This window comes from Lygodium microphyllum, chromosome 23 (assembly GCF_053477565.2).
Source record: "Lygodium microphyllum isolate KBCC chromosome 23, Lygodium_microphyllum_v1.1.10, whole genome shotgun sequence".
In the NCBI taxonomy this organism is placed as follows: domain Eukaryota; kingdom Viridiplantae; phylum Streptophyta; class Polypodiopsida; order Schizaeales; family Lygodiaceae; genus Lygodium; species Lygodium microphyllum.
The window spans coordinates 118,476,374-118,500,842 of record NC_141157.1 but is presented as its reverse complement, the minus strand read 5'-3'; the positions used below and the strand labels follow the sequence as shown (position 1 = coordinate 118,500,842).

The 24,469-nt window shown below is 44.3% G+C and overlaps 1 protein-coding gene across 4 annotated transcripts in view; it reads right to left on the bottom strand.

Moving 5' to 3' along the window:
• LOC148016664 (uncharacterized) overlaps window positions 1–23,730 on the bottom strand; it is a 124,287-nt gene extending 100,557 nt beyond the window's left edge. Inside the window, exon 1 of one of the 4 annotated variants that reach the window (XM_087663733.1) lies at window positions 23,479–23,730. In XM_087663733.1, coding sequence (XP_087519859.1) covers window positions 23,479–23,665 — 187 coding nt within the window. In that variant the 5' untranslated portion in view covers window positions 23,666–23,730. The remainder of the gene's footprint in view (window positions 1–23,478) is intronic. The other 3 variants (XM_087663734.1, XM_087663731.1, XM_087663732.1) reach the window with 3 other exon arrangements.
• Window positions 23,731–24,469: the final 739 nt, after the last annotated feature.

Here is a 24,469-nt window from a genome sequence, read left to right as displayed (position 1 = left end):
AGCCCTAGGTGGCCTGTTTTTATCCATCGCCCTGTTGTTTGGAGACCTCCATCTGCTGCATCATCATAGCATTTGATTAGCCTGCGTTTTCAACATCTGATGCCAGGCGACAGGCTGCTGCCATCTCTCCCACCGGCCGATTGTTGCAATACCTGTGTCTTTGCTATCTAGCAAGTCGTCTACATCAACAAACATCTTTCCTATTGTCGCCTCAATTCCCTAACACTCTGATAATCAGCGTTTGGTGTTTCCCACACTCCGACACTGACTGGTCGTTACTGCACTTGGGATCCATCTCTGGTGGACATCACTCTTCGACACTATATTGCTCTACCCTTCGGCATTCTATACACTCTTACATTCATTTACAACATTCATTCACTTCAAAGTTTCTTCTCTCTATGTTTCTCTGTGTTTGAGTTTTGAGTTTTTGAGTTTTGCATTTTGTTGGGTTTGAGTTTTGCTTACCTCTGTTTATATCTTTGTATTTTACTCTTGAACCTTATGTGTTTGGTGGAGGCATGATACACTGGGTTCCTAGCAATTGAATGCTATTAAGGTTATCACAATAGATGATAACCTTCTTATCCACCTATATCCCCAAATCACCAAGTAGCTTACGTAATCAAGCTATCTCACATGCTACAATTGCAGTACCTTTGTACTTTCCCTCTATAGTAGACAAGACAACTGTTGATTGTTTCTTGTTGCTCCAAGTAATAGCAACACTCCCAAAGAAAATGACCAACCCAGTCTGCATCTATGTACCTATGGAAATTCAATGGTACATGTGTTTCCTCAATGCAAACCCTAGCATATCTTCACATGGTATCAGAGCCGGTGCTCTTCTAAAGAGTATCCTGCGATGATTGTGGAGGCTAGTCTTTGTGCGAGACACACAAGCGACACAACTCGATTCTAACTGATAATGTCTCCAGCACCTTCTTCTTCAGATCCTATGACGCCCTATCAAGCTTCTCCATCATTAGAGGCTCTGAGAAGGAATTATGGTCTCAAGGAGGAGGTAGACACACCTTTACCTTTACCATCTTCTTCTTCTTCCCATTTTGGTCATCTTATAGATGAAGAGTTTAAGAAGTTCTTGCACAACGAATAGTTCGATTTACACTCCTTCAACGAGTGTTGCTACTCCATTTGGACCGATTTGTGAGATTGGCCATCTCTAATCTTGGAGGGACCACAACATTCGGCACATCTAGCCATCGATCCCCTTTATCTCAGCTAGAGGCCTTACGTCAAGTTCATATAATCCTTTTGAGTCGTATAAGCCAAAACCCTTTCTCCTTTCGGTGTGCAAGAGCCGGATGGTTTTCAATATGTTGACTTTAATAGAGGAGGCTCTCGAAGCAGATACCCTTCATCAAGTATGTCTCTAACATCAATTTCATAGCGACAGGGAACGCCCGTTCCGGCGCATAGGAACGGATTAACGCGTTCCAGGAGGTACGAGCCCAAGAAACGCTGGCGAAATGTTTCCTCCCGTTCCCTAGCCCGTTCCCGCCCGTTCCCTGTTTGGAACGGCCGTTCCAGCAAGGTAATTTTTATTTTTATTTTTTAAAAAGTCGCCCGTAGCCCGCTACTCTCCCGCCTGTCGCCCGTCCACCTCCCGCATCTTGCGCGTGTCGCCCGCCTGCTTCTCCACACTCCCGCCTGTCGCCCGCCTTCTCTCGCTTGTCGCCCGCCTTCTCCACACTCGCGTGTCGCTCCACCTGTGGCCCGCCTTCTCCCTCCTGTTCCGCCTGCTCTTGCTCTGCCTGCTCCTGCTCCTGCTCCACTTGTTCCGCCTGCTCCCACTTCACTCACCTGCTCCGCCTGCCACACCTACCTCGCCAAGGCCGTGCCTACTTCTGCCCACCTGACTCTCCCACCTGCCTCTCCCGCCTACGTCACGTGCGGCACACAGTACACCTCTATTGATTGCTTGGCTTGACTCCCGCCCGCGATTAGGTGAGGTCCGAGGAATTTAGATTCTCGATACTCATGTTGAAATTTTGGCCGAAATTTCTACAATTTCATTGGACTTTCAACTTTGGTTGAAATTTCTGCAATTTCATTCAACTTTGACACATGGATGTTGAAATGTTGGCTGCAAATTTCTGTAATTTCATTGAAGTTTATTGATTATATGTCACTTCTATATAAATGGCAGCATTGACATCTATGGGATCTTCATCATCCTCAGCACGTACTTCGTCAACAACTGGACGAAGTCGAAGCACTACTTGGTCATGGTGGGATGAGCTAGATGCAGGGGTGCCATTGAGAGGTGGAGGGGCTCGCCCTTGGAAATGCAAACTTTGCCCTTATGCTCGCACTAGTGGGGCTGATAAAGTGAGAGCCCATCTTCTACATGAGGAGGGGAAAGAGGTGCGTTTTTGCACCAATGTATCAATTGAGAAAAGGCAGGAGTTACTTAACCGCATAGCCACTTCTATGGGGAATTCACATGCCAGGAGGACGCCAAATATAGCAGTGGATCCAACAACATGGACTCCAAGGCCAGCAGGGCATGGTGCTTCATGGAGAAGACCACCAGGATTAGTGGCTACGCAGCCTTCTCGTGGGCCATCAATGGCAACAGGTCGTGGTGTTAAACAGAGTTCATTGCACACTTCATGGGAACCAAAGAAAAAAGAGGAAATAGATGCAGCAGTGGCACGCTTTTTTTACCATGATCATATTGCATTCAAATCAGCTAGGTCACCTTCTTTTTTAAATATGGTGACAAAGATTGCAGAGTATGGACCCACATATAAGCCCCCTTCATCAGAAACTATCAGGACTACATTGCTTCAAAAGGAGAAAGTAGCCATAGATATTGCAACAGCAAATATTCGCAATCAATGGGCAAGAAATGGAGTGACATTGATAGCAGATGGATGGAGTGACACACGCCATAGGTCCATACATGGTGTTGTTGCATATTCTCTTGGAGATGTATACTTCATTGGTAGTCATGATGCTTCAGAGACTGGAAAGAGTGCAGATGTATTGGCATCCGAGTGGTGCGAGGCAGTGCAGGCTGCTGGGGCAGAAAATGTAGTGCAGTTTGTGGCAGATGGTGAACCTACAAACAGGGCAGCAAGAAACATTTTAATGGCAATGTATCCACATATCACCTTTAGTCCATGCACGGCGCATTGCTTGAATAACTTGTTGAAGGATATTGGGGACTTGCCATGGATTGCATCTCTTGTTGCGAAAGGCAACAAGATTATCACATTTATATGTAATCATCAATAGTTGCATGCTGAGTTTCGCAAGAGAAGTGACAAAGAACTTCTTAAATACTCGGATACACGATTTGCATATAACTTTCTTATGCTTGGTCGATTGCACTATTGCAAAGGTGCAATTAGGGAGCTATTTGCTATGATGAGTATGAAAATTGGACTGGGGCTGCCACTGCTACTGCTATGTTATGTAATGCATTTGTTTCTGATAGAGATTTTTGGGATGAGGTTAATCGCACCAACCAAATGGTTGATCCTATTATGCACATGTTGAGGCTTGCAAATGGCATGGATCCATGCATTGGGAAGATCTATGAAGGTATGGATCGCATGATTGAGAGGTTGGAGAGTTTGGAACCAAATGCAGATAGGTATGAGCAGATCAAGGAGTTATGCATCAACAGATGGAATGAGTATGACTCTCCTATGCATGCTGCAACATATGTGCTTGATCCTGAGTTTCAAGGAAAGATGCAAGAAAGAGACCTTGAGATGGTCAAGGCTTGGAACACATTGCTTGCAAGGCTTTATCCTAGCCGTGTAATGCAACGCAAAATTAAAAATCAGCTCTCTGTATATCGGCAAACATTAGGGATTTTTGGTACAGAGGATGCACTAGAGGACAGGACAAATATTGGGGCTGCTTTATGGTGGGAGGACTACGGGGGAGAAGCTCCAGAGTTGCAGAGTTTGGCTATTCGTATTCTTAGCAAAACAATTAGCTCTTCTTGTTTAGAGCAACTATGGAGCTCATTCAATCACATTCACTCAAAGAAGAGAAATCGTCTTGGTACAATGAAGACGAATGACCTAGTTTATGTGAGCTCCAATCTTCGCTTGCTAGCTCGTACATCACTTGCAAAGGCTGATTCTTTTATATGTTGGGAAAAAGATGACGATGATGATGATGGTGATGGTGATGGGTAGGATGTTGTTCAGCAGGATGAGCATTCAGGCACAGTGGAGCCATTTTCCAAGAATCAGAGCACTTAGTAGCTAGCCTTTTGGAACTTTAGAGTATTGACTTGGAAATTGGAGCTCTTGTAACTTGGATCTTTACTATTTAGGCTTTAAAGTTTAGTGCATATTTTGTGTTTTTGCAATGCACACTTGTTGCCAGTTGGACTTATGCAACATTGTTGATTACAATGTTGAATTATGAATGCGACAATCCATTGCTGGTTACAATGTTTTGAATCTTTATTATTGTTGAAACTTGATTATTATGTCTCTAGAGTCTAATTTCATGAATTATGGTTGATATGATCTCTCTCTCTAGATTCTAAGACAAGTGTTGACTCTCTCTCTCTCTCTCTCTCTCTCTCTCTCTCTCTCTCTCTCTCTCTCTGTATATATATATATATATATATATATATATATATATATATATATACACACTGTTCCCTCCGTTCCCGTTCCCTCACTTTGGGCGTTTCCCCCGTTCCAGGGGGGCCCGTTCCCGTTCCCGTTCCCCGTTCCTGGTAACTATGATCAATTTCATTTGAGCAAGTAAACCATACTTCTCAACTCCCTCCCATTCCATCACTATCTTCTCCACATTTTGATCTACTCACATCTTCATTCCAACATATTGGATTACATTCCACTTCCGCTCAAAGCACACTAGGGGTTGGATCTTCCATCTCCACTCCTAGCACTCTCTCACACAAAAGAAACAGTTGGAGTAGAGCGAGCCAAGGAGCAGCAATATCTGGAAGAACCAGGTCAGCTGACATCATAGAAGATCTCTCTCTCTCTCTCTCTCTCTCTCTCTCTCTCTCTCTCTCTCTCTCTCTCTCTCTCTCTCTCTCTCTCTCTCTCAGAGCACGTCCGCAAGTCCGCAGGCAGGTAGGCACGCCCAAGTAGGCACGTCCACAGGTCCTCTCTCTCTCTCGAGCAGACGCGATCCCCACAGGGCTACGCTCTCGATCTTCACCGAACAGGCCTTCAGGAGCTCCTTTACATCGTAGGCGACGTGGACCATCTCTCTCTCTCGCTCTCTCGCCCCGTCATCACCCCATCATCGCCGTCATCGTCCGTCTCTCCCCGCCATCCGTCCCTCATCAGAGTCCCGCCCTCGTCCAAGTTCCCCCCCCCCCCCAATCTCGTCCGAGTTCCCCCAACATTCGAACGTCTCTCGTCCGAGTCCCGCCCCCGTCCGAGTTCCCCCCACAATCTCGTCCGAGTTCCCCCCACAATCGAACGCCCCCCCCCCCCCTCCCCACGTCACAATCGGACGCCCCCCCCCCTCTCCACGTGACCATCCTCCCCGTCCATACCGTCCGAGCCGCCGGACCATGCACGTCAGCCCGCCCCTACCATCGCCCTCCCTGCTCTTCCGACAAGAGCAGTCGCCATCTCTCCTCTCTTCGTAGCAGCAGCCCCCCTCTCCCCCGCCCTGCTACAAGCCTCCCTCGCGCCCCGGACTCCGCACCCATATCACACCGCCCGATTTTCAGCCACCTCCCACCACCGCCCATCACGCATCCGCCACCACAATGAGGCCAGATGCACACATCCCCTGAGCAAGCCCAGGAACCATGAGGAAGGGATGGGCTCGAGCAAGACATCCCCGTCACCAGGCAACCGCACAAGAGGGGAGAAAAATGAGAAATACTCAGCGATTTGGAGCAGCGTTGACAAGGTGACAGACTACCACACAAGGAAAGGCATGGAGGCCCTCCGAGATGTACGCAAGGCGCATGACCAAGACATCAGCAACATCAAGGAAATCATGGCAGCAATGTGTGCAGAAACTGCACACTAAATCAAGGAGGAAATAAGCAGGAAAGTGCAAGACTGGAAGAACGAAATTTACGCCGAGATCGCATCACACTTCACCTCCTGGAAGGTGGACATTGAAACGTCCCTCCAGGAGAGAAACAGGGTGATCGAAGAACTGAGGCACGAGCTCGATGAATATAGAAACCAGCTGGATCTACTCAAGAAGGAGGAGGGAGAAATCACCGAAACAACGCCCACCAAGGTGCAAACCGAGATCAACGAGCTGAAGACACAAGTAACAAAGGAGCTCAACACATGGGCAAATATAGTGAAACAAGCACAAGCCGAAGTGGCCGAGAACTCCAAATGGATTCAGATAGCCAAGAAGTCACCAACAAAGGAGGAGTTTGTGAATGCCGCACTGGAGGAGGAGAAAAGGAGAAAGCTTAGAGCGCTCCACATCCGGGTAGTCGGATGGAAGGAAGGGGATAGCCCCCTGGCAGATGCCAAACAGATATGTGAAAAGCTGGGAGTAGCGGACCCTCAAATAGTGGAGAACACATAGCGCGTAGGGAAAGACCTCACCAAGGGAAGGCCTCTTATCCTCAAATTTGCAAACCCAGAATCTAGACGAGCCTTCCTCTCCAAAAGGACAACTCTAAAAGGGGAAAAAGTCTACCTGGAGGATGACCTCATACCCGCACAAGTGGCGCAGCGTAAAGAATGCATGCCACAGATCCTGGAGGCTTGCAAAGCGGGAAAATGGGCAGTATACAGAGATGGTCGTGTCATCATCACAGATAAACGCCAATGACGGGGCGCGGCCTATGAGACCCACATGAGGTTTGCAGTGTGGAATTGCAACGGAGCTATGAAAACAGATGCATGATTATTCCAAGAGACCTTCAACAGCAAAGACATCGTCCTCTACACAGAAACCCACCAAAGCCCAGGCACCTACTTACCAGAAGTGAGGGGATATAGATGGGAGACGGCATGCCGCCCTAGAGCCCGAACAAAAGGAGGGACCCGAGGGTCCGGAGGGGTGGCTGTGTTGTACAAGGAGGAGTTACAGCCCACGGTGCAAGTCATGCGGAAAGATGAGGAAGCCCGGTTCATGTGGATCCGGATACACACAGATCGCCCCCGAGACATATACATGGCGGTGTGCTATTTCCCACGAGCACACTCCCCATACGCATCACCAAAGGGTGAGTCACCATACCTACCACTGTACAAAGATATCATGCACTACTCCAGCTTGAGGGATGTCATGTTGGCCGGAGACTTCAACGCACGCACAGCACAGAGGCAGACCCCCTTCTTCAAGAGCGAAGACCACATGTACAAAGAGATCGCACCGGAGGAGATAGGACTCAACCGGGCATCACAGGACACAGCTGAATGCACCGAATATGGTGAACACCTACTGGCGTTAGGGGGGGCACACGGACTAGCCATCCTCAACGGTCTCAACAGATGGACCGGGTCGGAGGCCCTCACATGCTTCCCACACAAGCACGCGGCCAATTGCACCGGACGGGGGGCACATGGAGCACCCACACAGAAACTGGGAGCAAGCACAGTGGACTATATCCTCGGCCCTCTATCACTTATCCCCAACATCCAGTCCTTTAAAATATCACCTCGCCCACTGGCAGTGGCTGCCGATCATGCCTACTTGCAATTTGACATAACCTGCAGGTATGACCTAACCCCCCCAGCAAGCAACCCCCCCCCCCCAAGATTCCCTAGGTACCACTTTACCAGGCTAACGGCGAGCGCATACTCTGACCATCTCTACTGGAGCCTGCAGGAAATGGACCCCCACGCACCCCTGGAGGAGGTCACAACACAGTTGGCGGGCACACTATACACCTCCACTGCCGAATACTTCCCCCACACATCCCCCCACTCCACCCCTCCGAACAAGAAGGTCCCACAAAATAGCTGGTACGACGCAGAGTGCAGGGAAACCCGGCTCCGTCTTCAACAGGACGAAGCACGGGGAGTACACACGCATAAACAGGCACACTCGATCTTCCGTCATCTAGTGCAACGGAAGAAACGAGCCTACCTCTCCAAAGTGGAACACAAATTCTACCAGCTATTCTTAGAACAGGACAGCAGAGAGGCATGGAAGGCGTTTCAGAAACCCCGAGCCCAGACACCCATCACCTCCCCGGACACTTGGCACGCATATGCAACCTCACTATACCAAGTACCCAAGCAGCCCCAGCTACCCCGGCCCCCAGGGAGCAGACCTTGATCATCCACATTCTTCAGCACGGGGTGGGTTCGGGATGCCATTGATAGACTCCAAAATGGCCGTGCCCAAGACCACGAAGGCTTGGTAGCAGAGCATTTGACCCATGCCAAAGACATACTGGCACCTCTCCTAGCACATATGTTCAACAGAGCCTTATGCGAAGGGTTCCCTGCCAGCTGGTCAGCCAACACCATAATACCTATCCTGAAGACCGGAGACCCCATGGTTCCCACGAACTACCGAACAATCATGGTTGGCGATGTACTAGCCAAGCTCTATGGATCCATACTGGACCACGAGCTGAGCAAGTGGGCAAAGCAACACCAACATCAGGCGGCAGGACAAGCAGGGTTTAGGAGGGGTTTCTGCACCCTTGACCATATCCTCACACTGAGAGCCATCATAGAGGAGGGCAGAACACACGGAAGACGGGTGTATTGCTGCTTCGTGGACTTCCGCAAGGCCTTTGACACAGTCCCACGAGCGAGACTGATGCAGAGACTACAGGAACTGGAGGTCCCAACCGAAATGCGATGGGGGATAGTGGCACTATACGAATCGGTAACGAGCCGAGTCCGGGCACCAGGAGGGCTGTCAAAGGAGATAACCAGCACCATCGGAGTCAAGCAGGGGTGCCCACTCTCACCCACCCTATTTGGCCTCTACATTGATGAGATCTCAGAGTACATAGATAGATTGGGCGAGGAGGGATCGAGCCTGGGAGGGACACTGATACCCATCTTACTATATGTGGACGATATAATCCTCATCTCCAGCACACCTGCAGGGCTACAGCGCCAACTGGACACACTACAGACCTTCTGCCAAGACAAAGACCTGACTATGAACCTGGGGAAAACCAAGGTCATGGTGTTCAACACGTCAACCCAATGGCTCCGACGGTCGATACCCCCCTTCACATACGGCGCAGAGACCGTGGACGTGGTCCAAAGATACGTCTATCTGGGGACTACATTCTCTGGACCGAGATTTACCCTGAGAAAAGCAGCAGAAGATAGACTAACCCGAGGCTATGCAGCCCTCGGGTCAATGGAGAACCAATGTGCCCGCATACAGTTCCAGGAACCCCGAACAAAGCTCTGGCTTTTTGACACCTTGGTCACACCAGCCCTCCTATACAGGACTCCCATATGGGGGTCCAGTCTCTACCACACACGGAGGGCCCCACAGGACCAGCCACTGCCTAAGGAGGAGGCCACCTATGAGGGATGGGAGCAGATGGAGAAACCCTTAATAGTTATGATCTCACGGATGATCCAAAGCAAGCCCTCCGTACCACAGGAGATCATCCGCGCAGAGCTGGGGGCACCGCCCCTCGTGGCTGAGGCCCTCTTCCAGACTGTGACCTTCTTGCACCGAATATGGGACCTGCCCCGGCACCGATACCCCAGACTCGCCCTAGAGCCATCCAAACAGCTAGCAACACAAGGGGACACTAAGTGCTAGTATGCCCGAACAGAGACTTGGCTACGGCTCCATGGCCTGCACATGGACCACCTCCCCCCACTACAATACAGCCTAGACTGCCCACACCTGCAGCTCAGCCGAGAGGAGGTGAATCGCATCATCAGAATGGATATCATCCAGACAGACACAGCCAGGACATGGGTGACCCCCACGTCGGAACTAGGAACCAAGAAGGCTTTCTACCGAGAGCACTTCCTGCACATCTCCCCAGATGGCTTCATCACCCGCCCAAGCTACATGGACACACACCTGTCTCATGGGGTCAGAAGTGCCATCGGACAGATCCGCACGTCCTCACACCAACTACGGGTCGAAACGGGCAGATACGGGGCCAACCCCCTCCCCCCAGAAGACCGAATCTGTCAGCTCTGCCATCTCGAGCCAGAGACAGAGGAACACTATATCTGTAGATGCCCAATGTACTACGAAATCCGGGGACACTTCCACTGCCTATTCAGCGAAGGATTCAGACCACTCTCCAAGGTGATGGAATTCAAAGACCAAAGATGCCTGGGGCTCTTTCTACTGGAAATACGACGCCACAGAGACCACCTCCTACGAACCATGGAGCAAAGACAAGGAGCCACCAACCAACACACACTCAACGAATTCTACCAAATACCAGCTACCCTCCCCACCACCGAGCCCCCACCGGCCTCCCGACCCCAGGGGACCACCTTAGAAATAGCCACAGCGAGAGACAAATCCCGGCGCCCACGCCCCACCGGCCCCCGTCCCCGCAAAAGACACATGTCGAAGATACAAGGGATACTACGCCGCCATCGAAGGGCCCTATCCCGCCGCTTTAGTCTCTCCATGTTAGACTGACCCATGCGGGACATCCTAGGATGAACACTCCAAGAGCAATTCCACACCGCAATGGGAGTACCTCTAGACTGTATCCAGTCTAGATATCATTTTGTACCCACTCAATTTAGTTCAACATAGCATAAACGTTAGCTCCACTGGGACTTTTGAAATCTCCCAGACACTTTGTATGCAACGTTTTGGTCTCATAGGCCAACTTGACCAGTATTAAATGCTCCCCAGCCCTAGACAGCACTCCAGAAAATGCCAGATAAATACTACATAAAATGTTGTAGCCTCTGCAGCACAGACTCACACCTGAGCTGACTAATCTGCTAACAAAGGTATGGTGGAAAAGGTACACCAAGAGACTTAGCATCAGACATAGAAAAACAATCAAGTACTTTGCTGATGTACTTTTCTTGTGAAAGAAATAAGAGTTGTTGCTCTCTATCTTGTGTGACATGCATGCCCAAAATATGATCAGCTGCACCCAAATCCTTCATAGAAAAGGCTGAATTCAGCTGCCTTTTCAATGCATTAATCTGGCTTTTATGCTTACCAACAATAAGCATATCATCCACATAAAGCACGAGTATAATAAGGCTTCCATCATCAGTCTTCTTAATATATAAGCAGTGATCTACACTACTCCTTTTAAAACCATGTGAGAGCATGAAGGCATCAAAATTTCTATACCATTGTCTAGGAGCCTGTTTCAAACCATACAAGCTTCTCTTAAGCTTACATACCAAATGCTCCTTTACATGTATAACAAAGCCTTTGGGCTGTTTCATGTACAACTCTTCTTCCAGATCACCATGCAGAAATGCAATTCTAACATCCTTCTGATCAAGTTCAAGATCCATAGATGCTACAATGGCAAATACCACTTGAAGAGTGGTCATTTTGACAACAAGCGAAAACACTTCCTAAATCAATGCCCTCTTTTTGTGTATATCCCATAGCCACAAGTCTGGCTTTGTATTTGGGTTTGCCATCCACGCATTTTATTTTATAGACCTATTTGTTAGGACTGGCTTTTCTATCTTTAAGCAATGTAACCAAATCCCAAGTATCATTCTGATACAATGACTTCATTTCTTTCTGCATAGCTAGCTCCCACTTTTTCTTTAACTCGCATGATAAGGCCTCTTTATACGTAAGAGGCTCACCTTCATCTGTGAGCAAAATGCAGTTCAAAGAAGAATCAAATATTTCTATAGGTCTTCTAACACGTGTAGACCTTCTTACCCAATGATCTGTGTTATCAGGTAGTGGATCGACATCCAAGGAAATGTCAATGACCTCATTGTTTGGCTGCAAAACTGTATGTTCAGGTTGCTATAATACAATTTCAGGCTGCTGTAATTCATTTTCAGCATGCTGATTTTGGTGCTCAAGCTGATGTTCAGCCTCCCCTTGCTGCCCATTTTCATCTAGCTCAATGATGATACGCTGATTGTCATAATCAACATCAAAAGGAGCTGAATTTTCAATGGATGATGGCTGCTCTAGTGATCATGCTGAAATTTAACTTTCTTTTTGTCTAAGTCATTAGATGTGACATTTTTCAGCAGCTTTGACTCATTGAATATCACATCCCGACTGTGTAGCACCTTTTTTATGCTTGGAACCCAAACTCGATAGCCCATTTCTCCTTCATCTCCATAACCCATGAAGATGCCTCTATGAGATTTCATGTCAAGTTTGGTTCTGCTATCAACAGGTACATGTACATAGCATTCGCAGCCAAAGACTCTTAAGTGGTCATATGAAGTAGGTTTGCCAAACCAAACCTCTTCAGGAATGCCACTGTCAAGTGTACGATGTGGAGATCGGTTGCAAATATGCACCGCGGTTTTAAGTGTCTCTCTCCAAAACGATTGTGAGAGATTAGTTGTGGACAGTATGCACCGAATCTTCTCACATAACGTGTGATTCATTCGCTCAACCACACCATTAGAAGATGGATTGTAAGGAGCTGTAAGCTCTCGTTTAATCCCATTGTCACCACAAAACTTATTAAATTATTTTGATACATACTCTCCCCCATTATCTGTTCTTATGCATTTTAACTTTAGGCCTTTTTGAGTATTAACCAATGCATAAAACCTCTTAAAAGCATCCAATGCCTCACTTTTCTGCTTAAGCAAGTAGACCCATAGCTTCCTAGAGTGGTCATCAATAAAAGACACAAAATAACAGAAACCACTATGAGTTTTTATTGGCATGGTGCAAACATCAGAATGGACTAGATCCAAAATACATGCCTTCCTAGAGGCTCCATGAGAGTAGGGACTCTTTACATGTTTACCAAAGATATAATCATCACAAAAGTCAAGCTTTGAACTTTTCACATCAACTCTTCCAAGTGAAGAGAGTGCCTGCAAACCCTTTTGGCTCATATGTCCAAGACACTTGTGCCATAACTCCATGTGTGACTGTACTTCGGCAACTGCAATAAACTTTCCAAGAAGTGCCTTGCAGTAGAGATAATACAGAGTCCCCTTTTTACCACCTCTAGTGACTAGCATAGATCCTTTCTGTATTTTCCACATGCCACCACCAAAAGTAGTGAAGTAACCTTTGCTGTCAAGCTGCCCAACAGAAAGCAAGCTCTTCTTGATGCCAGCCAGGAACATACCTAACATCATGAAGAGTCAATTCCTAACCATTTTCTAGAGCCAGGTGTATGATGCCCATTCCTTTAATATCACATGCATGATTGTTGCCAAGGTAGGCTTTTCCAAGATTACCTTCTATATAAGTAGAAAAACACTCCAGAGATGGAGTTACATGAAAAAAAGCACCGTTGTCAACAATCCACGATTGTGAAAAACCATCATGAGCTGACAACAAAGCATCTATCACATCTATTTTAGTGATATACATGTCCTCCACTGTCATAGCAAGCTGATCTGAAAATGCAACCAGCAAATCAGCATCTTTATCATCTTCACTTGCCTTGCGTTTAATCTCTTCATTTAGAATAAAACCACGCACACCATCAAATGTCAAGTTGGAGTTATTGCTCAATGACACAACCAATGCTTCCCATGAATCGAGTAAGGTCATGAGCAAGAAGATAGCCCTCAATTTAGGATCAAAAGCTGGCAAACCTGCATCCTATAACTGACTCAAAATACCAGTGAAAGCATTCAAATGCTCTGAAGCAAATTTGGACTCATCAAGCTTCAAGTTGACCAACTTCCACATGAGATGTACTTGATTGACAGGAGTTGTGTTTTCATAAGTAGCCTTAAGCTTTTCCCAGACTACATAGGCAATATCAAGCCCTTTTATATTAACCAAGATGTCATCTGTGACGGCCATTTTAATGTAAGTAATGGCCTTTTTATTCATTTTAGCCCAATCCTCATCTGACAAAGCAACAGGCTTATGTTCTTCTAAAGCATCATCACAATCCTTTAGAAAGAGTATACCCTGCATACGATCTTTCCAAAGATCAAAACCATTTCCGTCAAATTTACAAATCTCAAAGAGATTCTTTGTGTCAGATATAGATACACTGCCAGCCATTCTTAGCAATACACAACTGCAATAACAAGCTAAATGCTTTCAGCCAATAGCAAAGTTTCTAAATTGTAACAACAAGTACACACTCTTGTACTTCCAAAGTGTCCAAGAAGCATATGTTTAGCTGCAAATTTCAGTCTCAAGTACTGATTACAGCATGTGCATGAATCAAATCTGATACATTTGCATTAAGGATAGATCCCACTTCAGTAGTACATCACCAAAATTCCCAAATGCAATGACCCAAATGCTGTATTTACCATTGTTTCACTGTATAATGAGTATTTAGCAATGCATTTACCAAGAGAAACTGCCCTTTTTCAACATTTGAAGCATTCAAAACTATAAAGACTCCCACTCAGCAGTGAATATGCTGCAAAATTTAACTGTCCAATCTCAACACGACTCAAAAATACATCACCAATGTGAAATGCCCCAAAATTTCCGCAGTGAATCTGCTCCAATTGCATAAATACATCATCCCAAGCATCAAGTGCAGGCTAATGTTGCAGAAATTTCACAATTTCGGTAAAAGCCCCAAATTTCGAGGTCCCACAGTGCACAATTTCCAAGAAATTGACTCGTCCAAGCAAAAATTTCACTTGCATTTGAGAATCCCCGAAAATTTCTGAGGCCTGTACACTTAATGTCTGCAATTTATGGTCCAGAGATCACTGCAATATGTGTCAGGCACTAGATTTGGGAAAAGCCCCAAATTTTAAGACCCAGACTTGCACAGATTTGCACTCTGTGCTTATAGGTGTGAACACCTGGTAGAAGGGGGGGAAAGAAAACGAGGCAATGAAAAATTAAACGAAAAGTATCATTGATCTTCTCCCTGTTGATTGTGCAGCCCTATGCAGTCGGGTCATCGTGTCGCATGCATGCAGTCGTGTTGCGCAGATCGCCCCGTCACGCGGTCTTGCCCAGTCCCGTCATGCAGGTCTTCAACTTCACGCAGTCCATTAGTCATCAATCTGAGACTGACGTTACACCTGCCCACAACCAGTCACCTGGCCCGACTGTTGATGCTGCAACTGACATTTGTTACAACTGCCTACGACTAGTCGCCTGGTCTGATTGTTGACGCTGCGACTAACGTTTGTTACAACTGCCAACGATCAGTCGCCTGGTACCTTCTCGTCTACTCCTCAACAGCCTGACAGACCGATTGCCTGCTTGCGTGAGCCATTAGCTCTGATACCAGTTTGTTGAGTCGAAGCAGAAGCAAATCAAGAAAGAGAGCTGAGAGTAGGCACAGTAATCGAGGAGTTTAAGGACTCAGAGCTAAAGAGTGTTTGACAGTGATTGAGTGAGAGTGAGTCGTCGAATGGGTGTGTACTAGTGTGGCACACACAAAGAATGAAAGAATATACTTATACTTAGGGTACGGTACACTTACACCCGTTAGGGTGGGTTCACATGTGTGAAGTAATATATACACGGGAGAGCACGTAAAGGGCCTTTACACCCAACATTGACTGCTTTTGATATGGAGGAATGTAAGGCTATTTCTACTTCCATGGATCCAAACTGGAAGGCTAAGACCCATACAGATTCACCAGTGGCGGATGCTAAGCACTACAAGTAATCGATTGGGTCATTGATATGGCTTTTGATTAATAGAGAAGGAGAGTAAAGAGAAAAGCATCCCCTTGCCTCTATACACAAAAAATGAAGGGGAGAGAGTGAGCAATGGAGTGCAAGATAGAGGCACAAACAGCAGAGTTGAGAGTTAGAGAGAGTGAACGGAGAGATAGGTGTACTAGAATGTGATGGTACACAAAGAATGAAATAATGTATTTGTATCTTAGGGTACAATAAGGGTGTGTTCACACCCGTATGACTATATACACGGAGACGAAGGGACTTTACACCTTCACACCCAACAACCTCCCACTTAAAGGCCCGAAGTGGTACCTTTAAGCTAACCAACTCCCACTAAACGAATGCAATGCTTATGCTAAGCCTTTGCAAGACACTTAGTGAGAACATTTGTAGGGTTATCTTGGGTTTTGACCTTAGTCAATGTAACAAGGCCATCATCCAAGACCTATCGAATGAAGTGGTACCGAACATCTATGTGTTTGGTACGTGCATGGAACATAGCATTCTTAGCCAGACATGCTGTACTCTGGCTATCACAACCAAGCACTAGAGTACATGAAGAAAGACCAAAATCCTTGACCACACGACCAAGCCAAATAGCTTCCTTAGAAGCTTCTATGGCTGAAATATATTCACCTTCTATAGTACTCAATGCCACAATTTTCTGCAATCTTGAACACCAATAGATAGCCCCACCAGCCAAAGTAAAACCATACCCACTGATAGATTTCCTACTGTCAAGATCTCTTGCCATGTCCGAATCAGAAAATCCCTGCAACTCTAGTGTACCCTTTCCATAGCATATACACTTTTCTTGTGTACCTTTCAAGTATCTGAAGATACATTTCATTGCTTCCCAATGTGGCTTGCCAGGGTTAGACATGAATCTACTAACTCCCACTGCATGATCAATGTCAAGGAGATTTGCAATCATGGTATACATCAAAGATCCACAAGCTGATGCATAAGGTATACCCTTCATGGCACTAGCAGCTGCATCATCCTTGGGGCAATCAGCTTTGCTAAGCTTTATATATGGCAGTAAAGGCACACCAAGAGGCTTAGCATCAGCCATATTAAATCTGTCAAGTACTTTGCTGATGTACTTATCCTATGAGAGAAACATCAAACGCGGCCCTCTTTCTCTTTTAATGCGCTTGCCCAAAATGTGTTCAACTGCCCCAAAATCTTTCATGGAGAAGGCTGTACTCAGGTGCCTTTTAAGAGCATTCAAAGTACTCTTATGCTGTCCTGCAATCAGCATGTCATCCACATATAAAACCAGCACAATAAGGCTTCCATCATCAGCCTTTTTAGTGTATAAGCAATGATCTGCATGACTGTGTTTAAATCCATGGCTAAGCATAAAGGTATCAATTTTTTTTTACGATTGTCTAGGGGCTTGTTTCAGCCCATAAAAGCTGTGTTTCAGCTTACAAACCAAATGCTCTTTTCCTGGAATAGCAAATCCTTCTGGCTGCTTCATGTACAGCTCTTCATCCAAGTCACCATAAAGAAAAACAATCTTCACATCCATCTAATCCAACTCTAAATCCAAGGATGCAGTGAGAGCAAACAAAACACGGAGCATAGTCATCTTCACCACCGGTGAAAAGACCTCCTGGAAGTCTATGCCTTCCTTCTGTGTATAGCCCTTAGCAACCAATCATGCCTTGTACTTGGACTTTCCATCAATACATTTCACTTTGTAAACCCATTTATTAGGAATAGTTTTCCTATCCTTGGGCAAAGTTACAAGTTCCCATATGTTATTTGCATATAGAGACTTCATCTCTTCCTGCGCAGCAAGCTCCCACTTTCTCTTGTTTTCACATGGCTATAAATGTCAAAGACTCGCCCTCATCAATCAACAAAATGCAATCCAAACATGGCTAAAACCTCTATGGCTAGCTTCTGACATGTGTAGACCTTCTTACCCAATGATCTGTATTATCAGACAGTAGGCCTATATCCTGAGGAATGTACACACCATCACCAGGTGGCTGATTTTCAGCATTTTCTTGACACGCAAATGGTCATATGAAGCAGGTTTGCCAGACCAAACCTCTTTAGAAAGGTCATTTTCCAATGCATAATTGGGAGAGCGATTGCATGCATGAAATGTAGTTTTAAGAGCCTCTCCCCAAAACTATTGCGGGAGATTAGCTGCAGACAGCATGCATCTGACTCTCTCACAAAGTGTGCGTTATATCTTTTAGCCATGCCATTTGATGCAGGATTATAATGGATTGTCAACTCCCTCTTAATGCCATGTATCTCACAAAACTTGTTAAATTCATTTGAGACATACTCACCCCCATTATCTGTTCTTATGGCTTTCAACTTAAGCCCTTTCTATGTGGTAACAAAAGCATGAAACTTTTTAAAAGCATCCAACACATCCTTTTTGCTCTTAAGTACATACACCCATGACTTTCTTCTGAAATCATCAATGAAAGTAACAAAGTACCGTGCACCCCCATACGAATTAATAGGCATAGTGCACACATCAGAGTGTACTAAGTCAAGAGCATTAGACTTCTTAACGACACCAGAGTAATAAGGAGACTTCACATGTTTTCCATATAAGCAATCATTACAAAATTCGAAACCAAAGCCTTTTATATCAAATCTCCCCAAAGAGGAGAGAACCTGAAGGCCTTTCTGGCTTATATGACCGTGTCTTTTGTGCCAAAGCTCCATTTGTAAATGGACTTCAGCCACAGCCAAGAACTTGCCAGGTAATGCTTTACAATGCAAGTAATATAAATTCCCCCTTTTGCTGTCTTTAACAACCAGCATAGAGCCCTTATGGACCTTCCAAGATCTACCACCAAAGGTAGTAAAGTACCCTCTAGCATCAAGCTGCCCAACTCATAGTAGACTTTTCTTTATGCCAGGTACAAATCTGACATCCTGCAAAATCAGCTCTTAGCCATTTTCAAGGTCCAAGTGAATGGTGCCAACACCCTCTATCTCACATGCATAGTTATTACCCAAGTAAACCTTGCCTAGGCAACCTGCAATGTATTCAGAAAATGACTCCAAAGAGGGGGTAACATGAAAAGAGGCAATGTTGTCCACTATCCATGATTGTGACAACCCATCATGAGCTGAAAGTAAAGCATTGATTACATCCTTTTTGGTGATGTGCATATCACCTACTGCTGCCATAACGTTTACATCAGTGTATGAGGCTGCAACAAGTACCTCTTTAGTGTCAGGAAGCTCTTTAATAACCACACTAGATGCAACATTTGCCTTTGCAACTTCTTTTGAGGAAGAGCTGTCATCATCTTTCTTATCATCTTCTTTTTCTTACCCTGCAATTTCTTTCTTTCTTGCTCTTTCTTGAAGTACCGGCAATCGAGATTTTTATGCCCTTTACACCCACACTAATAGCATGTGACATCTTGTTGTTTGCCCTGCTTTTGCTTCTGTTTTTGCCTTTACTAACTGCATTACCCCTCTTTTCAGACCTGCCTCTTACATGGTAAGCTGAGCCATTGCTTTCACTACTAGACTTTCTTCTGATTTCTTCATTAAGGGTTGATTTCTTCATTAAGGATTGAATCCCAAAGAGCCACAAGGGGATTCCAAATCATGAAACTCTCAAGCAAGTAATTTATACCATCCAATTTGTCCTCAGTGGTAAGAATGCCAAGAACATCGTTGTTATTCCCTACCATTGTTGAATAGAAATTAAATAGAAGCTGTAACTAAAATTTCCAAAGTGAAAGAGGCGTAAAATGAAAAAAATCCTCTTTGGGATCCCAATGTAAACAAGTACACTTGCTGTACCAAAAGTATCAAGTGTTGAATCACTGATGTGTTGCTAAACAATGAATGTCAATGCCTCCATTTTTGCGCCCAAACTGATCAAAAAAGCAATTTAATGATGTACCACCACTTATAGTGTGCTCTATAAGGCCCAAGAGCAAAAAGACCCAAATTTTTCTACTTAAATTTTTTGAAACGGCATAATCAATACCATGAGTCTGTACATACCCTTTGCCAACTAGCCTTGCCTTATATGGCTCAATTGATCCATCAGTGTACTTCACTCTATAAACTCATTTGCAGCCAATAGCTTTTTTGCCTTCTAATAAAGGTACTAAATCTCGTATTATTTACTCAAAGTGCAACCATTTCTTCATCCATAGCATTATCCCAATGCTCATTACCCACTATATCCTCAAAACTAGTGGGCTCTATATCTTGCACAATCTTAGCCATAGATGCATCATATTTCAATCGCTACATACACTTTTTAACTCGTGTTAACCTGCATAGACTTGGATTACTACCAAGTGTCTTAGCATCCCCTTATGCCTTCCTCACACGAGGTGTCTTAACAGATGGAATCCCAAACTCTTCATCCAAGCTTTGCTCAAAACCATTTGAATCCACATCAACATGAGAGAAACTTGACGATACATTAGCTATAATAGGTGAGTCCCCAACCTTCTCCTTGCCTTTCCTTGACTCTTGTGATATACTTAGTGGAGCCACTTGTGATTGTAATTTACCACTCCAAGGTCTATCAACAAACCCATGACTGGGAGACTCTTATAGCCCACTCAATGTCTGTGACTATTGGCCTACTTTTTGCACAGTGACACTCTCATGTATATTAGCCCCAACTATATCTTACACATTGGTATACTAGCTACCCATTTCATCGAAAACAACTCTCAACTCACGTGTAACAAGGTTAAAGCATTTGTACCCTTCTCAAGAGAGTATTCAACAAATACAAATTTTTATGCTTTGGGATCCAATTTACTACGTAACTCATCAAAAATATATACATAAGCAATATATCCAAAAACTTTCAATGGAATAGATTTCGATTTCAACTGCTTGGAACGCCCAATAGTAATGAGATAAGTTTCTTTTAGACATCAATGCTCGAGCCACCTCTGTAAAATGTCTATTTTTCTGCTCAACGATCCATTTTGCTACGAAGTGTACCTACAAGTAAACTGCCTTTGAATACCATTTTTTTGCAAGAAATCGGAAAACCCATTGAAAAAGTACTCTCCCCCTTCATTTGACCTTGGACATTTAATATATAACCCTATCTCCTTCTCGATCGAAGCTTTAAAGCTTTAAAGTTAATAAACATCTCATTTTTCTCCATGCATAAAATAAACCTATATTTTTCAAGTATGATCATCAATGAAAGAGATAATACTTGCAACCACTCATAGATGCAATCTTTATAGAATCCCACATATCAAAATATATCAACTCGAGTGACTTTTTGCATACATACTTTTCATGCAAAAATGCATGCCTTAACTACTTTCCAAATTGATATCTAGCACATACTTTATGCATCTCATCAACTCTAAACTTCGGTAAGCCATCCATAATTTGTTTTTACTACAATTTTTCAGACACTACACATTTACATGACCAATCTGCTTATGCCAAATTACAATATCAGCCACAACTCCTGAACCTTGTGCAAACACAACAACGTTCATTTCACACAAACCTACATCAAGAGTAAACAATTTGCCAGCACGCCTACCTTTTGCAATCAACTTGCAATCATTTCTAAGATCCTCTACATAATAAACATCGTATGTAAATCAAACCTACAATCCCTATTCCACTATCTAACCGACAAAAACCAAGCTTTTAGTTATGTTTGATACATGCAGCACATCAACCAAGTACTTTGTTTTACAGTCCTGCATACTCAAGGAAACATTTCCAATATAAGTAATAGGATGGTCTATATCATCCCCTATCTCCACCTATACAAAAATATTGAACTATTCATCTCTCTAAATCACTCCCCACAAGAAGTCATGTGATTGGAGACACCTGAATCTATGTACTATACATCGTTCTTAGACGAACCATCAATAATCACAGTGTTTATAAAATGCTACATGACTAAAAGCTACTCACTTCTGTCTCATCATTATTTTTGCTAGTGGAAGCATCATTTCCTTATTGCATTTTTCCATTTCTGATTTCAGCTTTCTTTTTTAAACAATTACTAGAAATATGACTCATGGCAACCAACCTCAATCGTCGCTAGTATAAAACACAAAAATGCCCACTAAAGCACAAACTCTAACCCATTATATATACAATCTACTAATATCCTCTCTCATATCATGGACGATGAGTATAATAAAAGATACAATGATAAAGACTTATCATAGTACCTATATCAATGACACTCAGAGAGGATTATGGATACACAAGCTATAGAGTGATCACGCCATTGTCAAGGTGGCTTGGAAAGATACTTATGTTGATGTCGATTGCACTAAGCCTTGAAAATAGAAAGTAGCCATATCAAATCTCAATGCCTATCATGAGCTAGCTTTGCGAAAAGCACATCATGACCATGGATTCCCTGCCTTGAATAAGACCACCAAAGTGACCCCTCATGAGATGGAGGTAACGATCGATGCATTGATTCCCATGGATGTCGAGACTTCTAATTCGCTTAGAGAGGAAACATCCATACCATTATATGATGGGTACCGAGTATCTTGCCTGAAGACACTGCTTGCACTCTTAAGTGTGCGAGCAAAATACGGGTGGAGTGATGCAAGTGTGATCGAGTTGTTCAAGTACCTTGTACATACGCTTTATTGATTTCTTTTGGGCACTATTATTAAAAATATTTGTGTTTTTTCAAGGTGTTTTATGATTTTTTTCAGGTTATTAAATATCAAAGACACGCCGCTTTCTTACCAGAGGGTCATGAACTCAGGGAAGATTTTCTTGGACGATCTCCAACACGTATGAATGCCGCAAGCTGGAACGAGCTGAAAATGATCCACGCGGAGTCACATCCAAATAGAATGCGACGGTTCTCAGTTTTCTACAAGTTGTCATATTGGACCCACTTACAGGTCAATCACTTTTTGGATCCCATGCATATTTTCAAGAATGTGGGCAGTTTGCTATGGGACCACATCACAAGAGAGTGACACTATAGGGACACAAATGGATTTGAAAGAGATAGGCAAGATGGAGACGCTTTGGCCACAGTCGAGTGCTGATGGTCGCGTGCAGCTACCTCCGCTCCTTGGGTTTTGTTCACGACAACTCTAGAAAGGTAACTCTAAACACAAGACCTCACCTTGACTACCAAGATCCCCTTTGACATGCAACCACACGTGCCATGCCATTGTGTCCTTGGAGAAGCTGAATTTGGCATGGAAAATTGTTGATTTCCACAAAGTCTACAAGGACATGGGTGGTTATCAATTTTCACAAAATACAAGGACTATCAAGGATTTTCTACAATTGCAAGAAAAGATTTTGACATAGAAATTTATCAATTGCAACAAATTGCAATGAGTTTGTGACCCATAATTTTGGCATAGAGTTGTGAGTTTAAGGCCACACGTAACTCAATGGAGGGCATTAGGAGTTCTTTCCGCTAGCCCATATTTTTCTGCCCTTGCCACTATCCATAGACTGTTAGTATAAGCCCATATTTTTCTGCCCTTGCCACTATCCATAGACTGTTAGTATATAAACCAAATAAATTGTGGTTTATCATGGTCGTCAATAAATGTTATGGATGTTGCGCAGCCTGGGACGACTCTTGCAATCCAGACTCCTTAAAGACGTGCCTACCCACGGTGTCAGCCTTATATCTTCTGAGCATACACTGTATATCATATTGCATTGCCATCCATATTCACAACCAATCCATTCAATCAAATTCTGTAACAAAAAGTAGCCTGGACCTCAAGCGGCTCATTTTCTCATAATGGTGCAAACCCATCTCTTTCTAAGCATTACCTGGCTGCCTTGCACCTTCAAGGTGGGAAGTAGTGTTCAGTTCGAGAATAGCCACGGCTGCTGCAGAGGCAGCTGCCAGCGACAGGTGCGTTCTCCGTACTCCCACGCATCCCCGCCAAGCCGCCATTGTCGAATAAATACGATGTTTTATCCACCAAATTTCACCTAAGTTAAGGACGTATCTCATTAATTATTTTTTTAATAATCCAGGAGGTCAATATTGGGGAGTGCGTGGGTGGAACCCCAAGGACTCTCACTCTCACACTTGGGGCTATACGAAGGAGCTATTCCCACTACAATTTCTTTTTTCGTTTGGGGGGGGGGGGGAGCCTGGAGGGGTATAAAGGTATGGACTTTGTAGTTATACCATGGTGTTGAAGCCAGAAACACTTATGTAACGAGTAGTAGTGACTCTGAGCTCTGCTTAGTTTTCACTCTATATGTGATTCTCTATACTCAATAGTGAACTCTCACATGTGTAACATCACGGGGCGTAGTCTTGAGATATATCTTAATGTTATATCTTTTTATATCATGAATACAAAGGATTCTTTATTGATATGTCTTGTGTGTCTTTTCGTTGTGTCTGTTTATGTGTCATGATAGGTTATGACTTGAAGTCCTATGAAAGTCCATAGCACTTGGTAGCTAATTTAGGACTATTCTAAATTATCTATATTTTTTCCTACATACCTACAAAACATATTTCTCTTTGGTGTCTTCACATTCTTATCAATCTTTTTTATCTAAATAGGATTTGTTGATTTATGCTTATTGGTAGAAAAAGAAGATTTTCCTTTACCTTTCTAACTAGCTACAAAAGCTTGATCTATAATATGCGACACGATGATCCCAACACGACACAACACAACACGATGTGATACTCCATGTCGCAGTGTCCTCCCCCCGGACATGTTACTTACCTAGTGGAAATTGGGAGAAAACCTACTATGCCAACAAAGTTGAGAGGGAGCCATGGCGTGATAGGGAC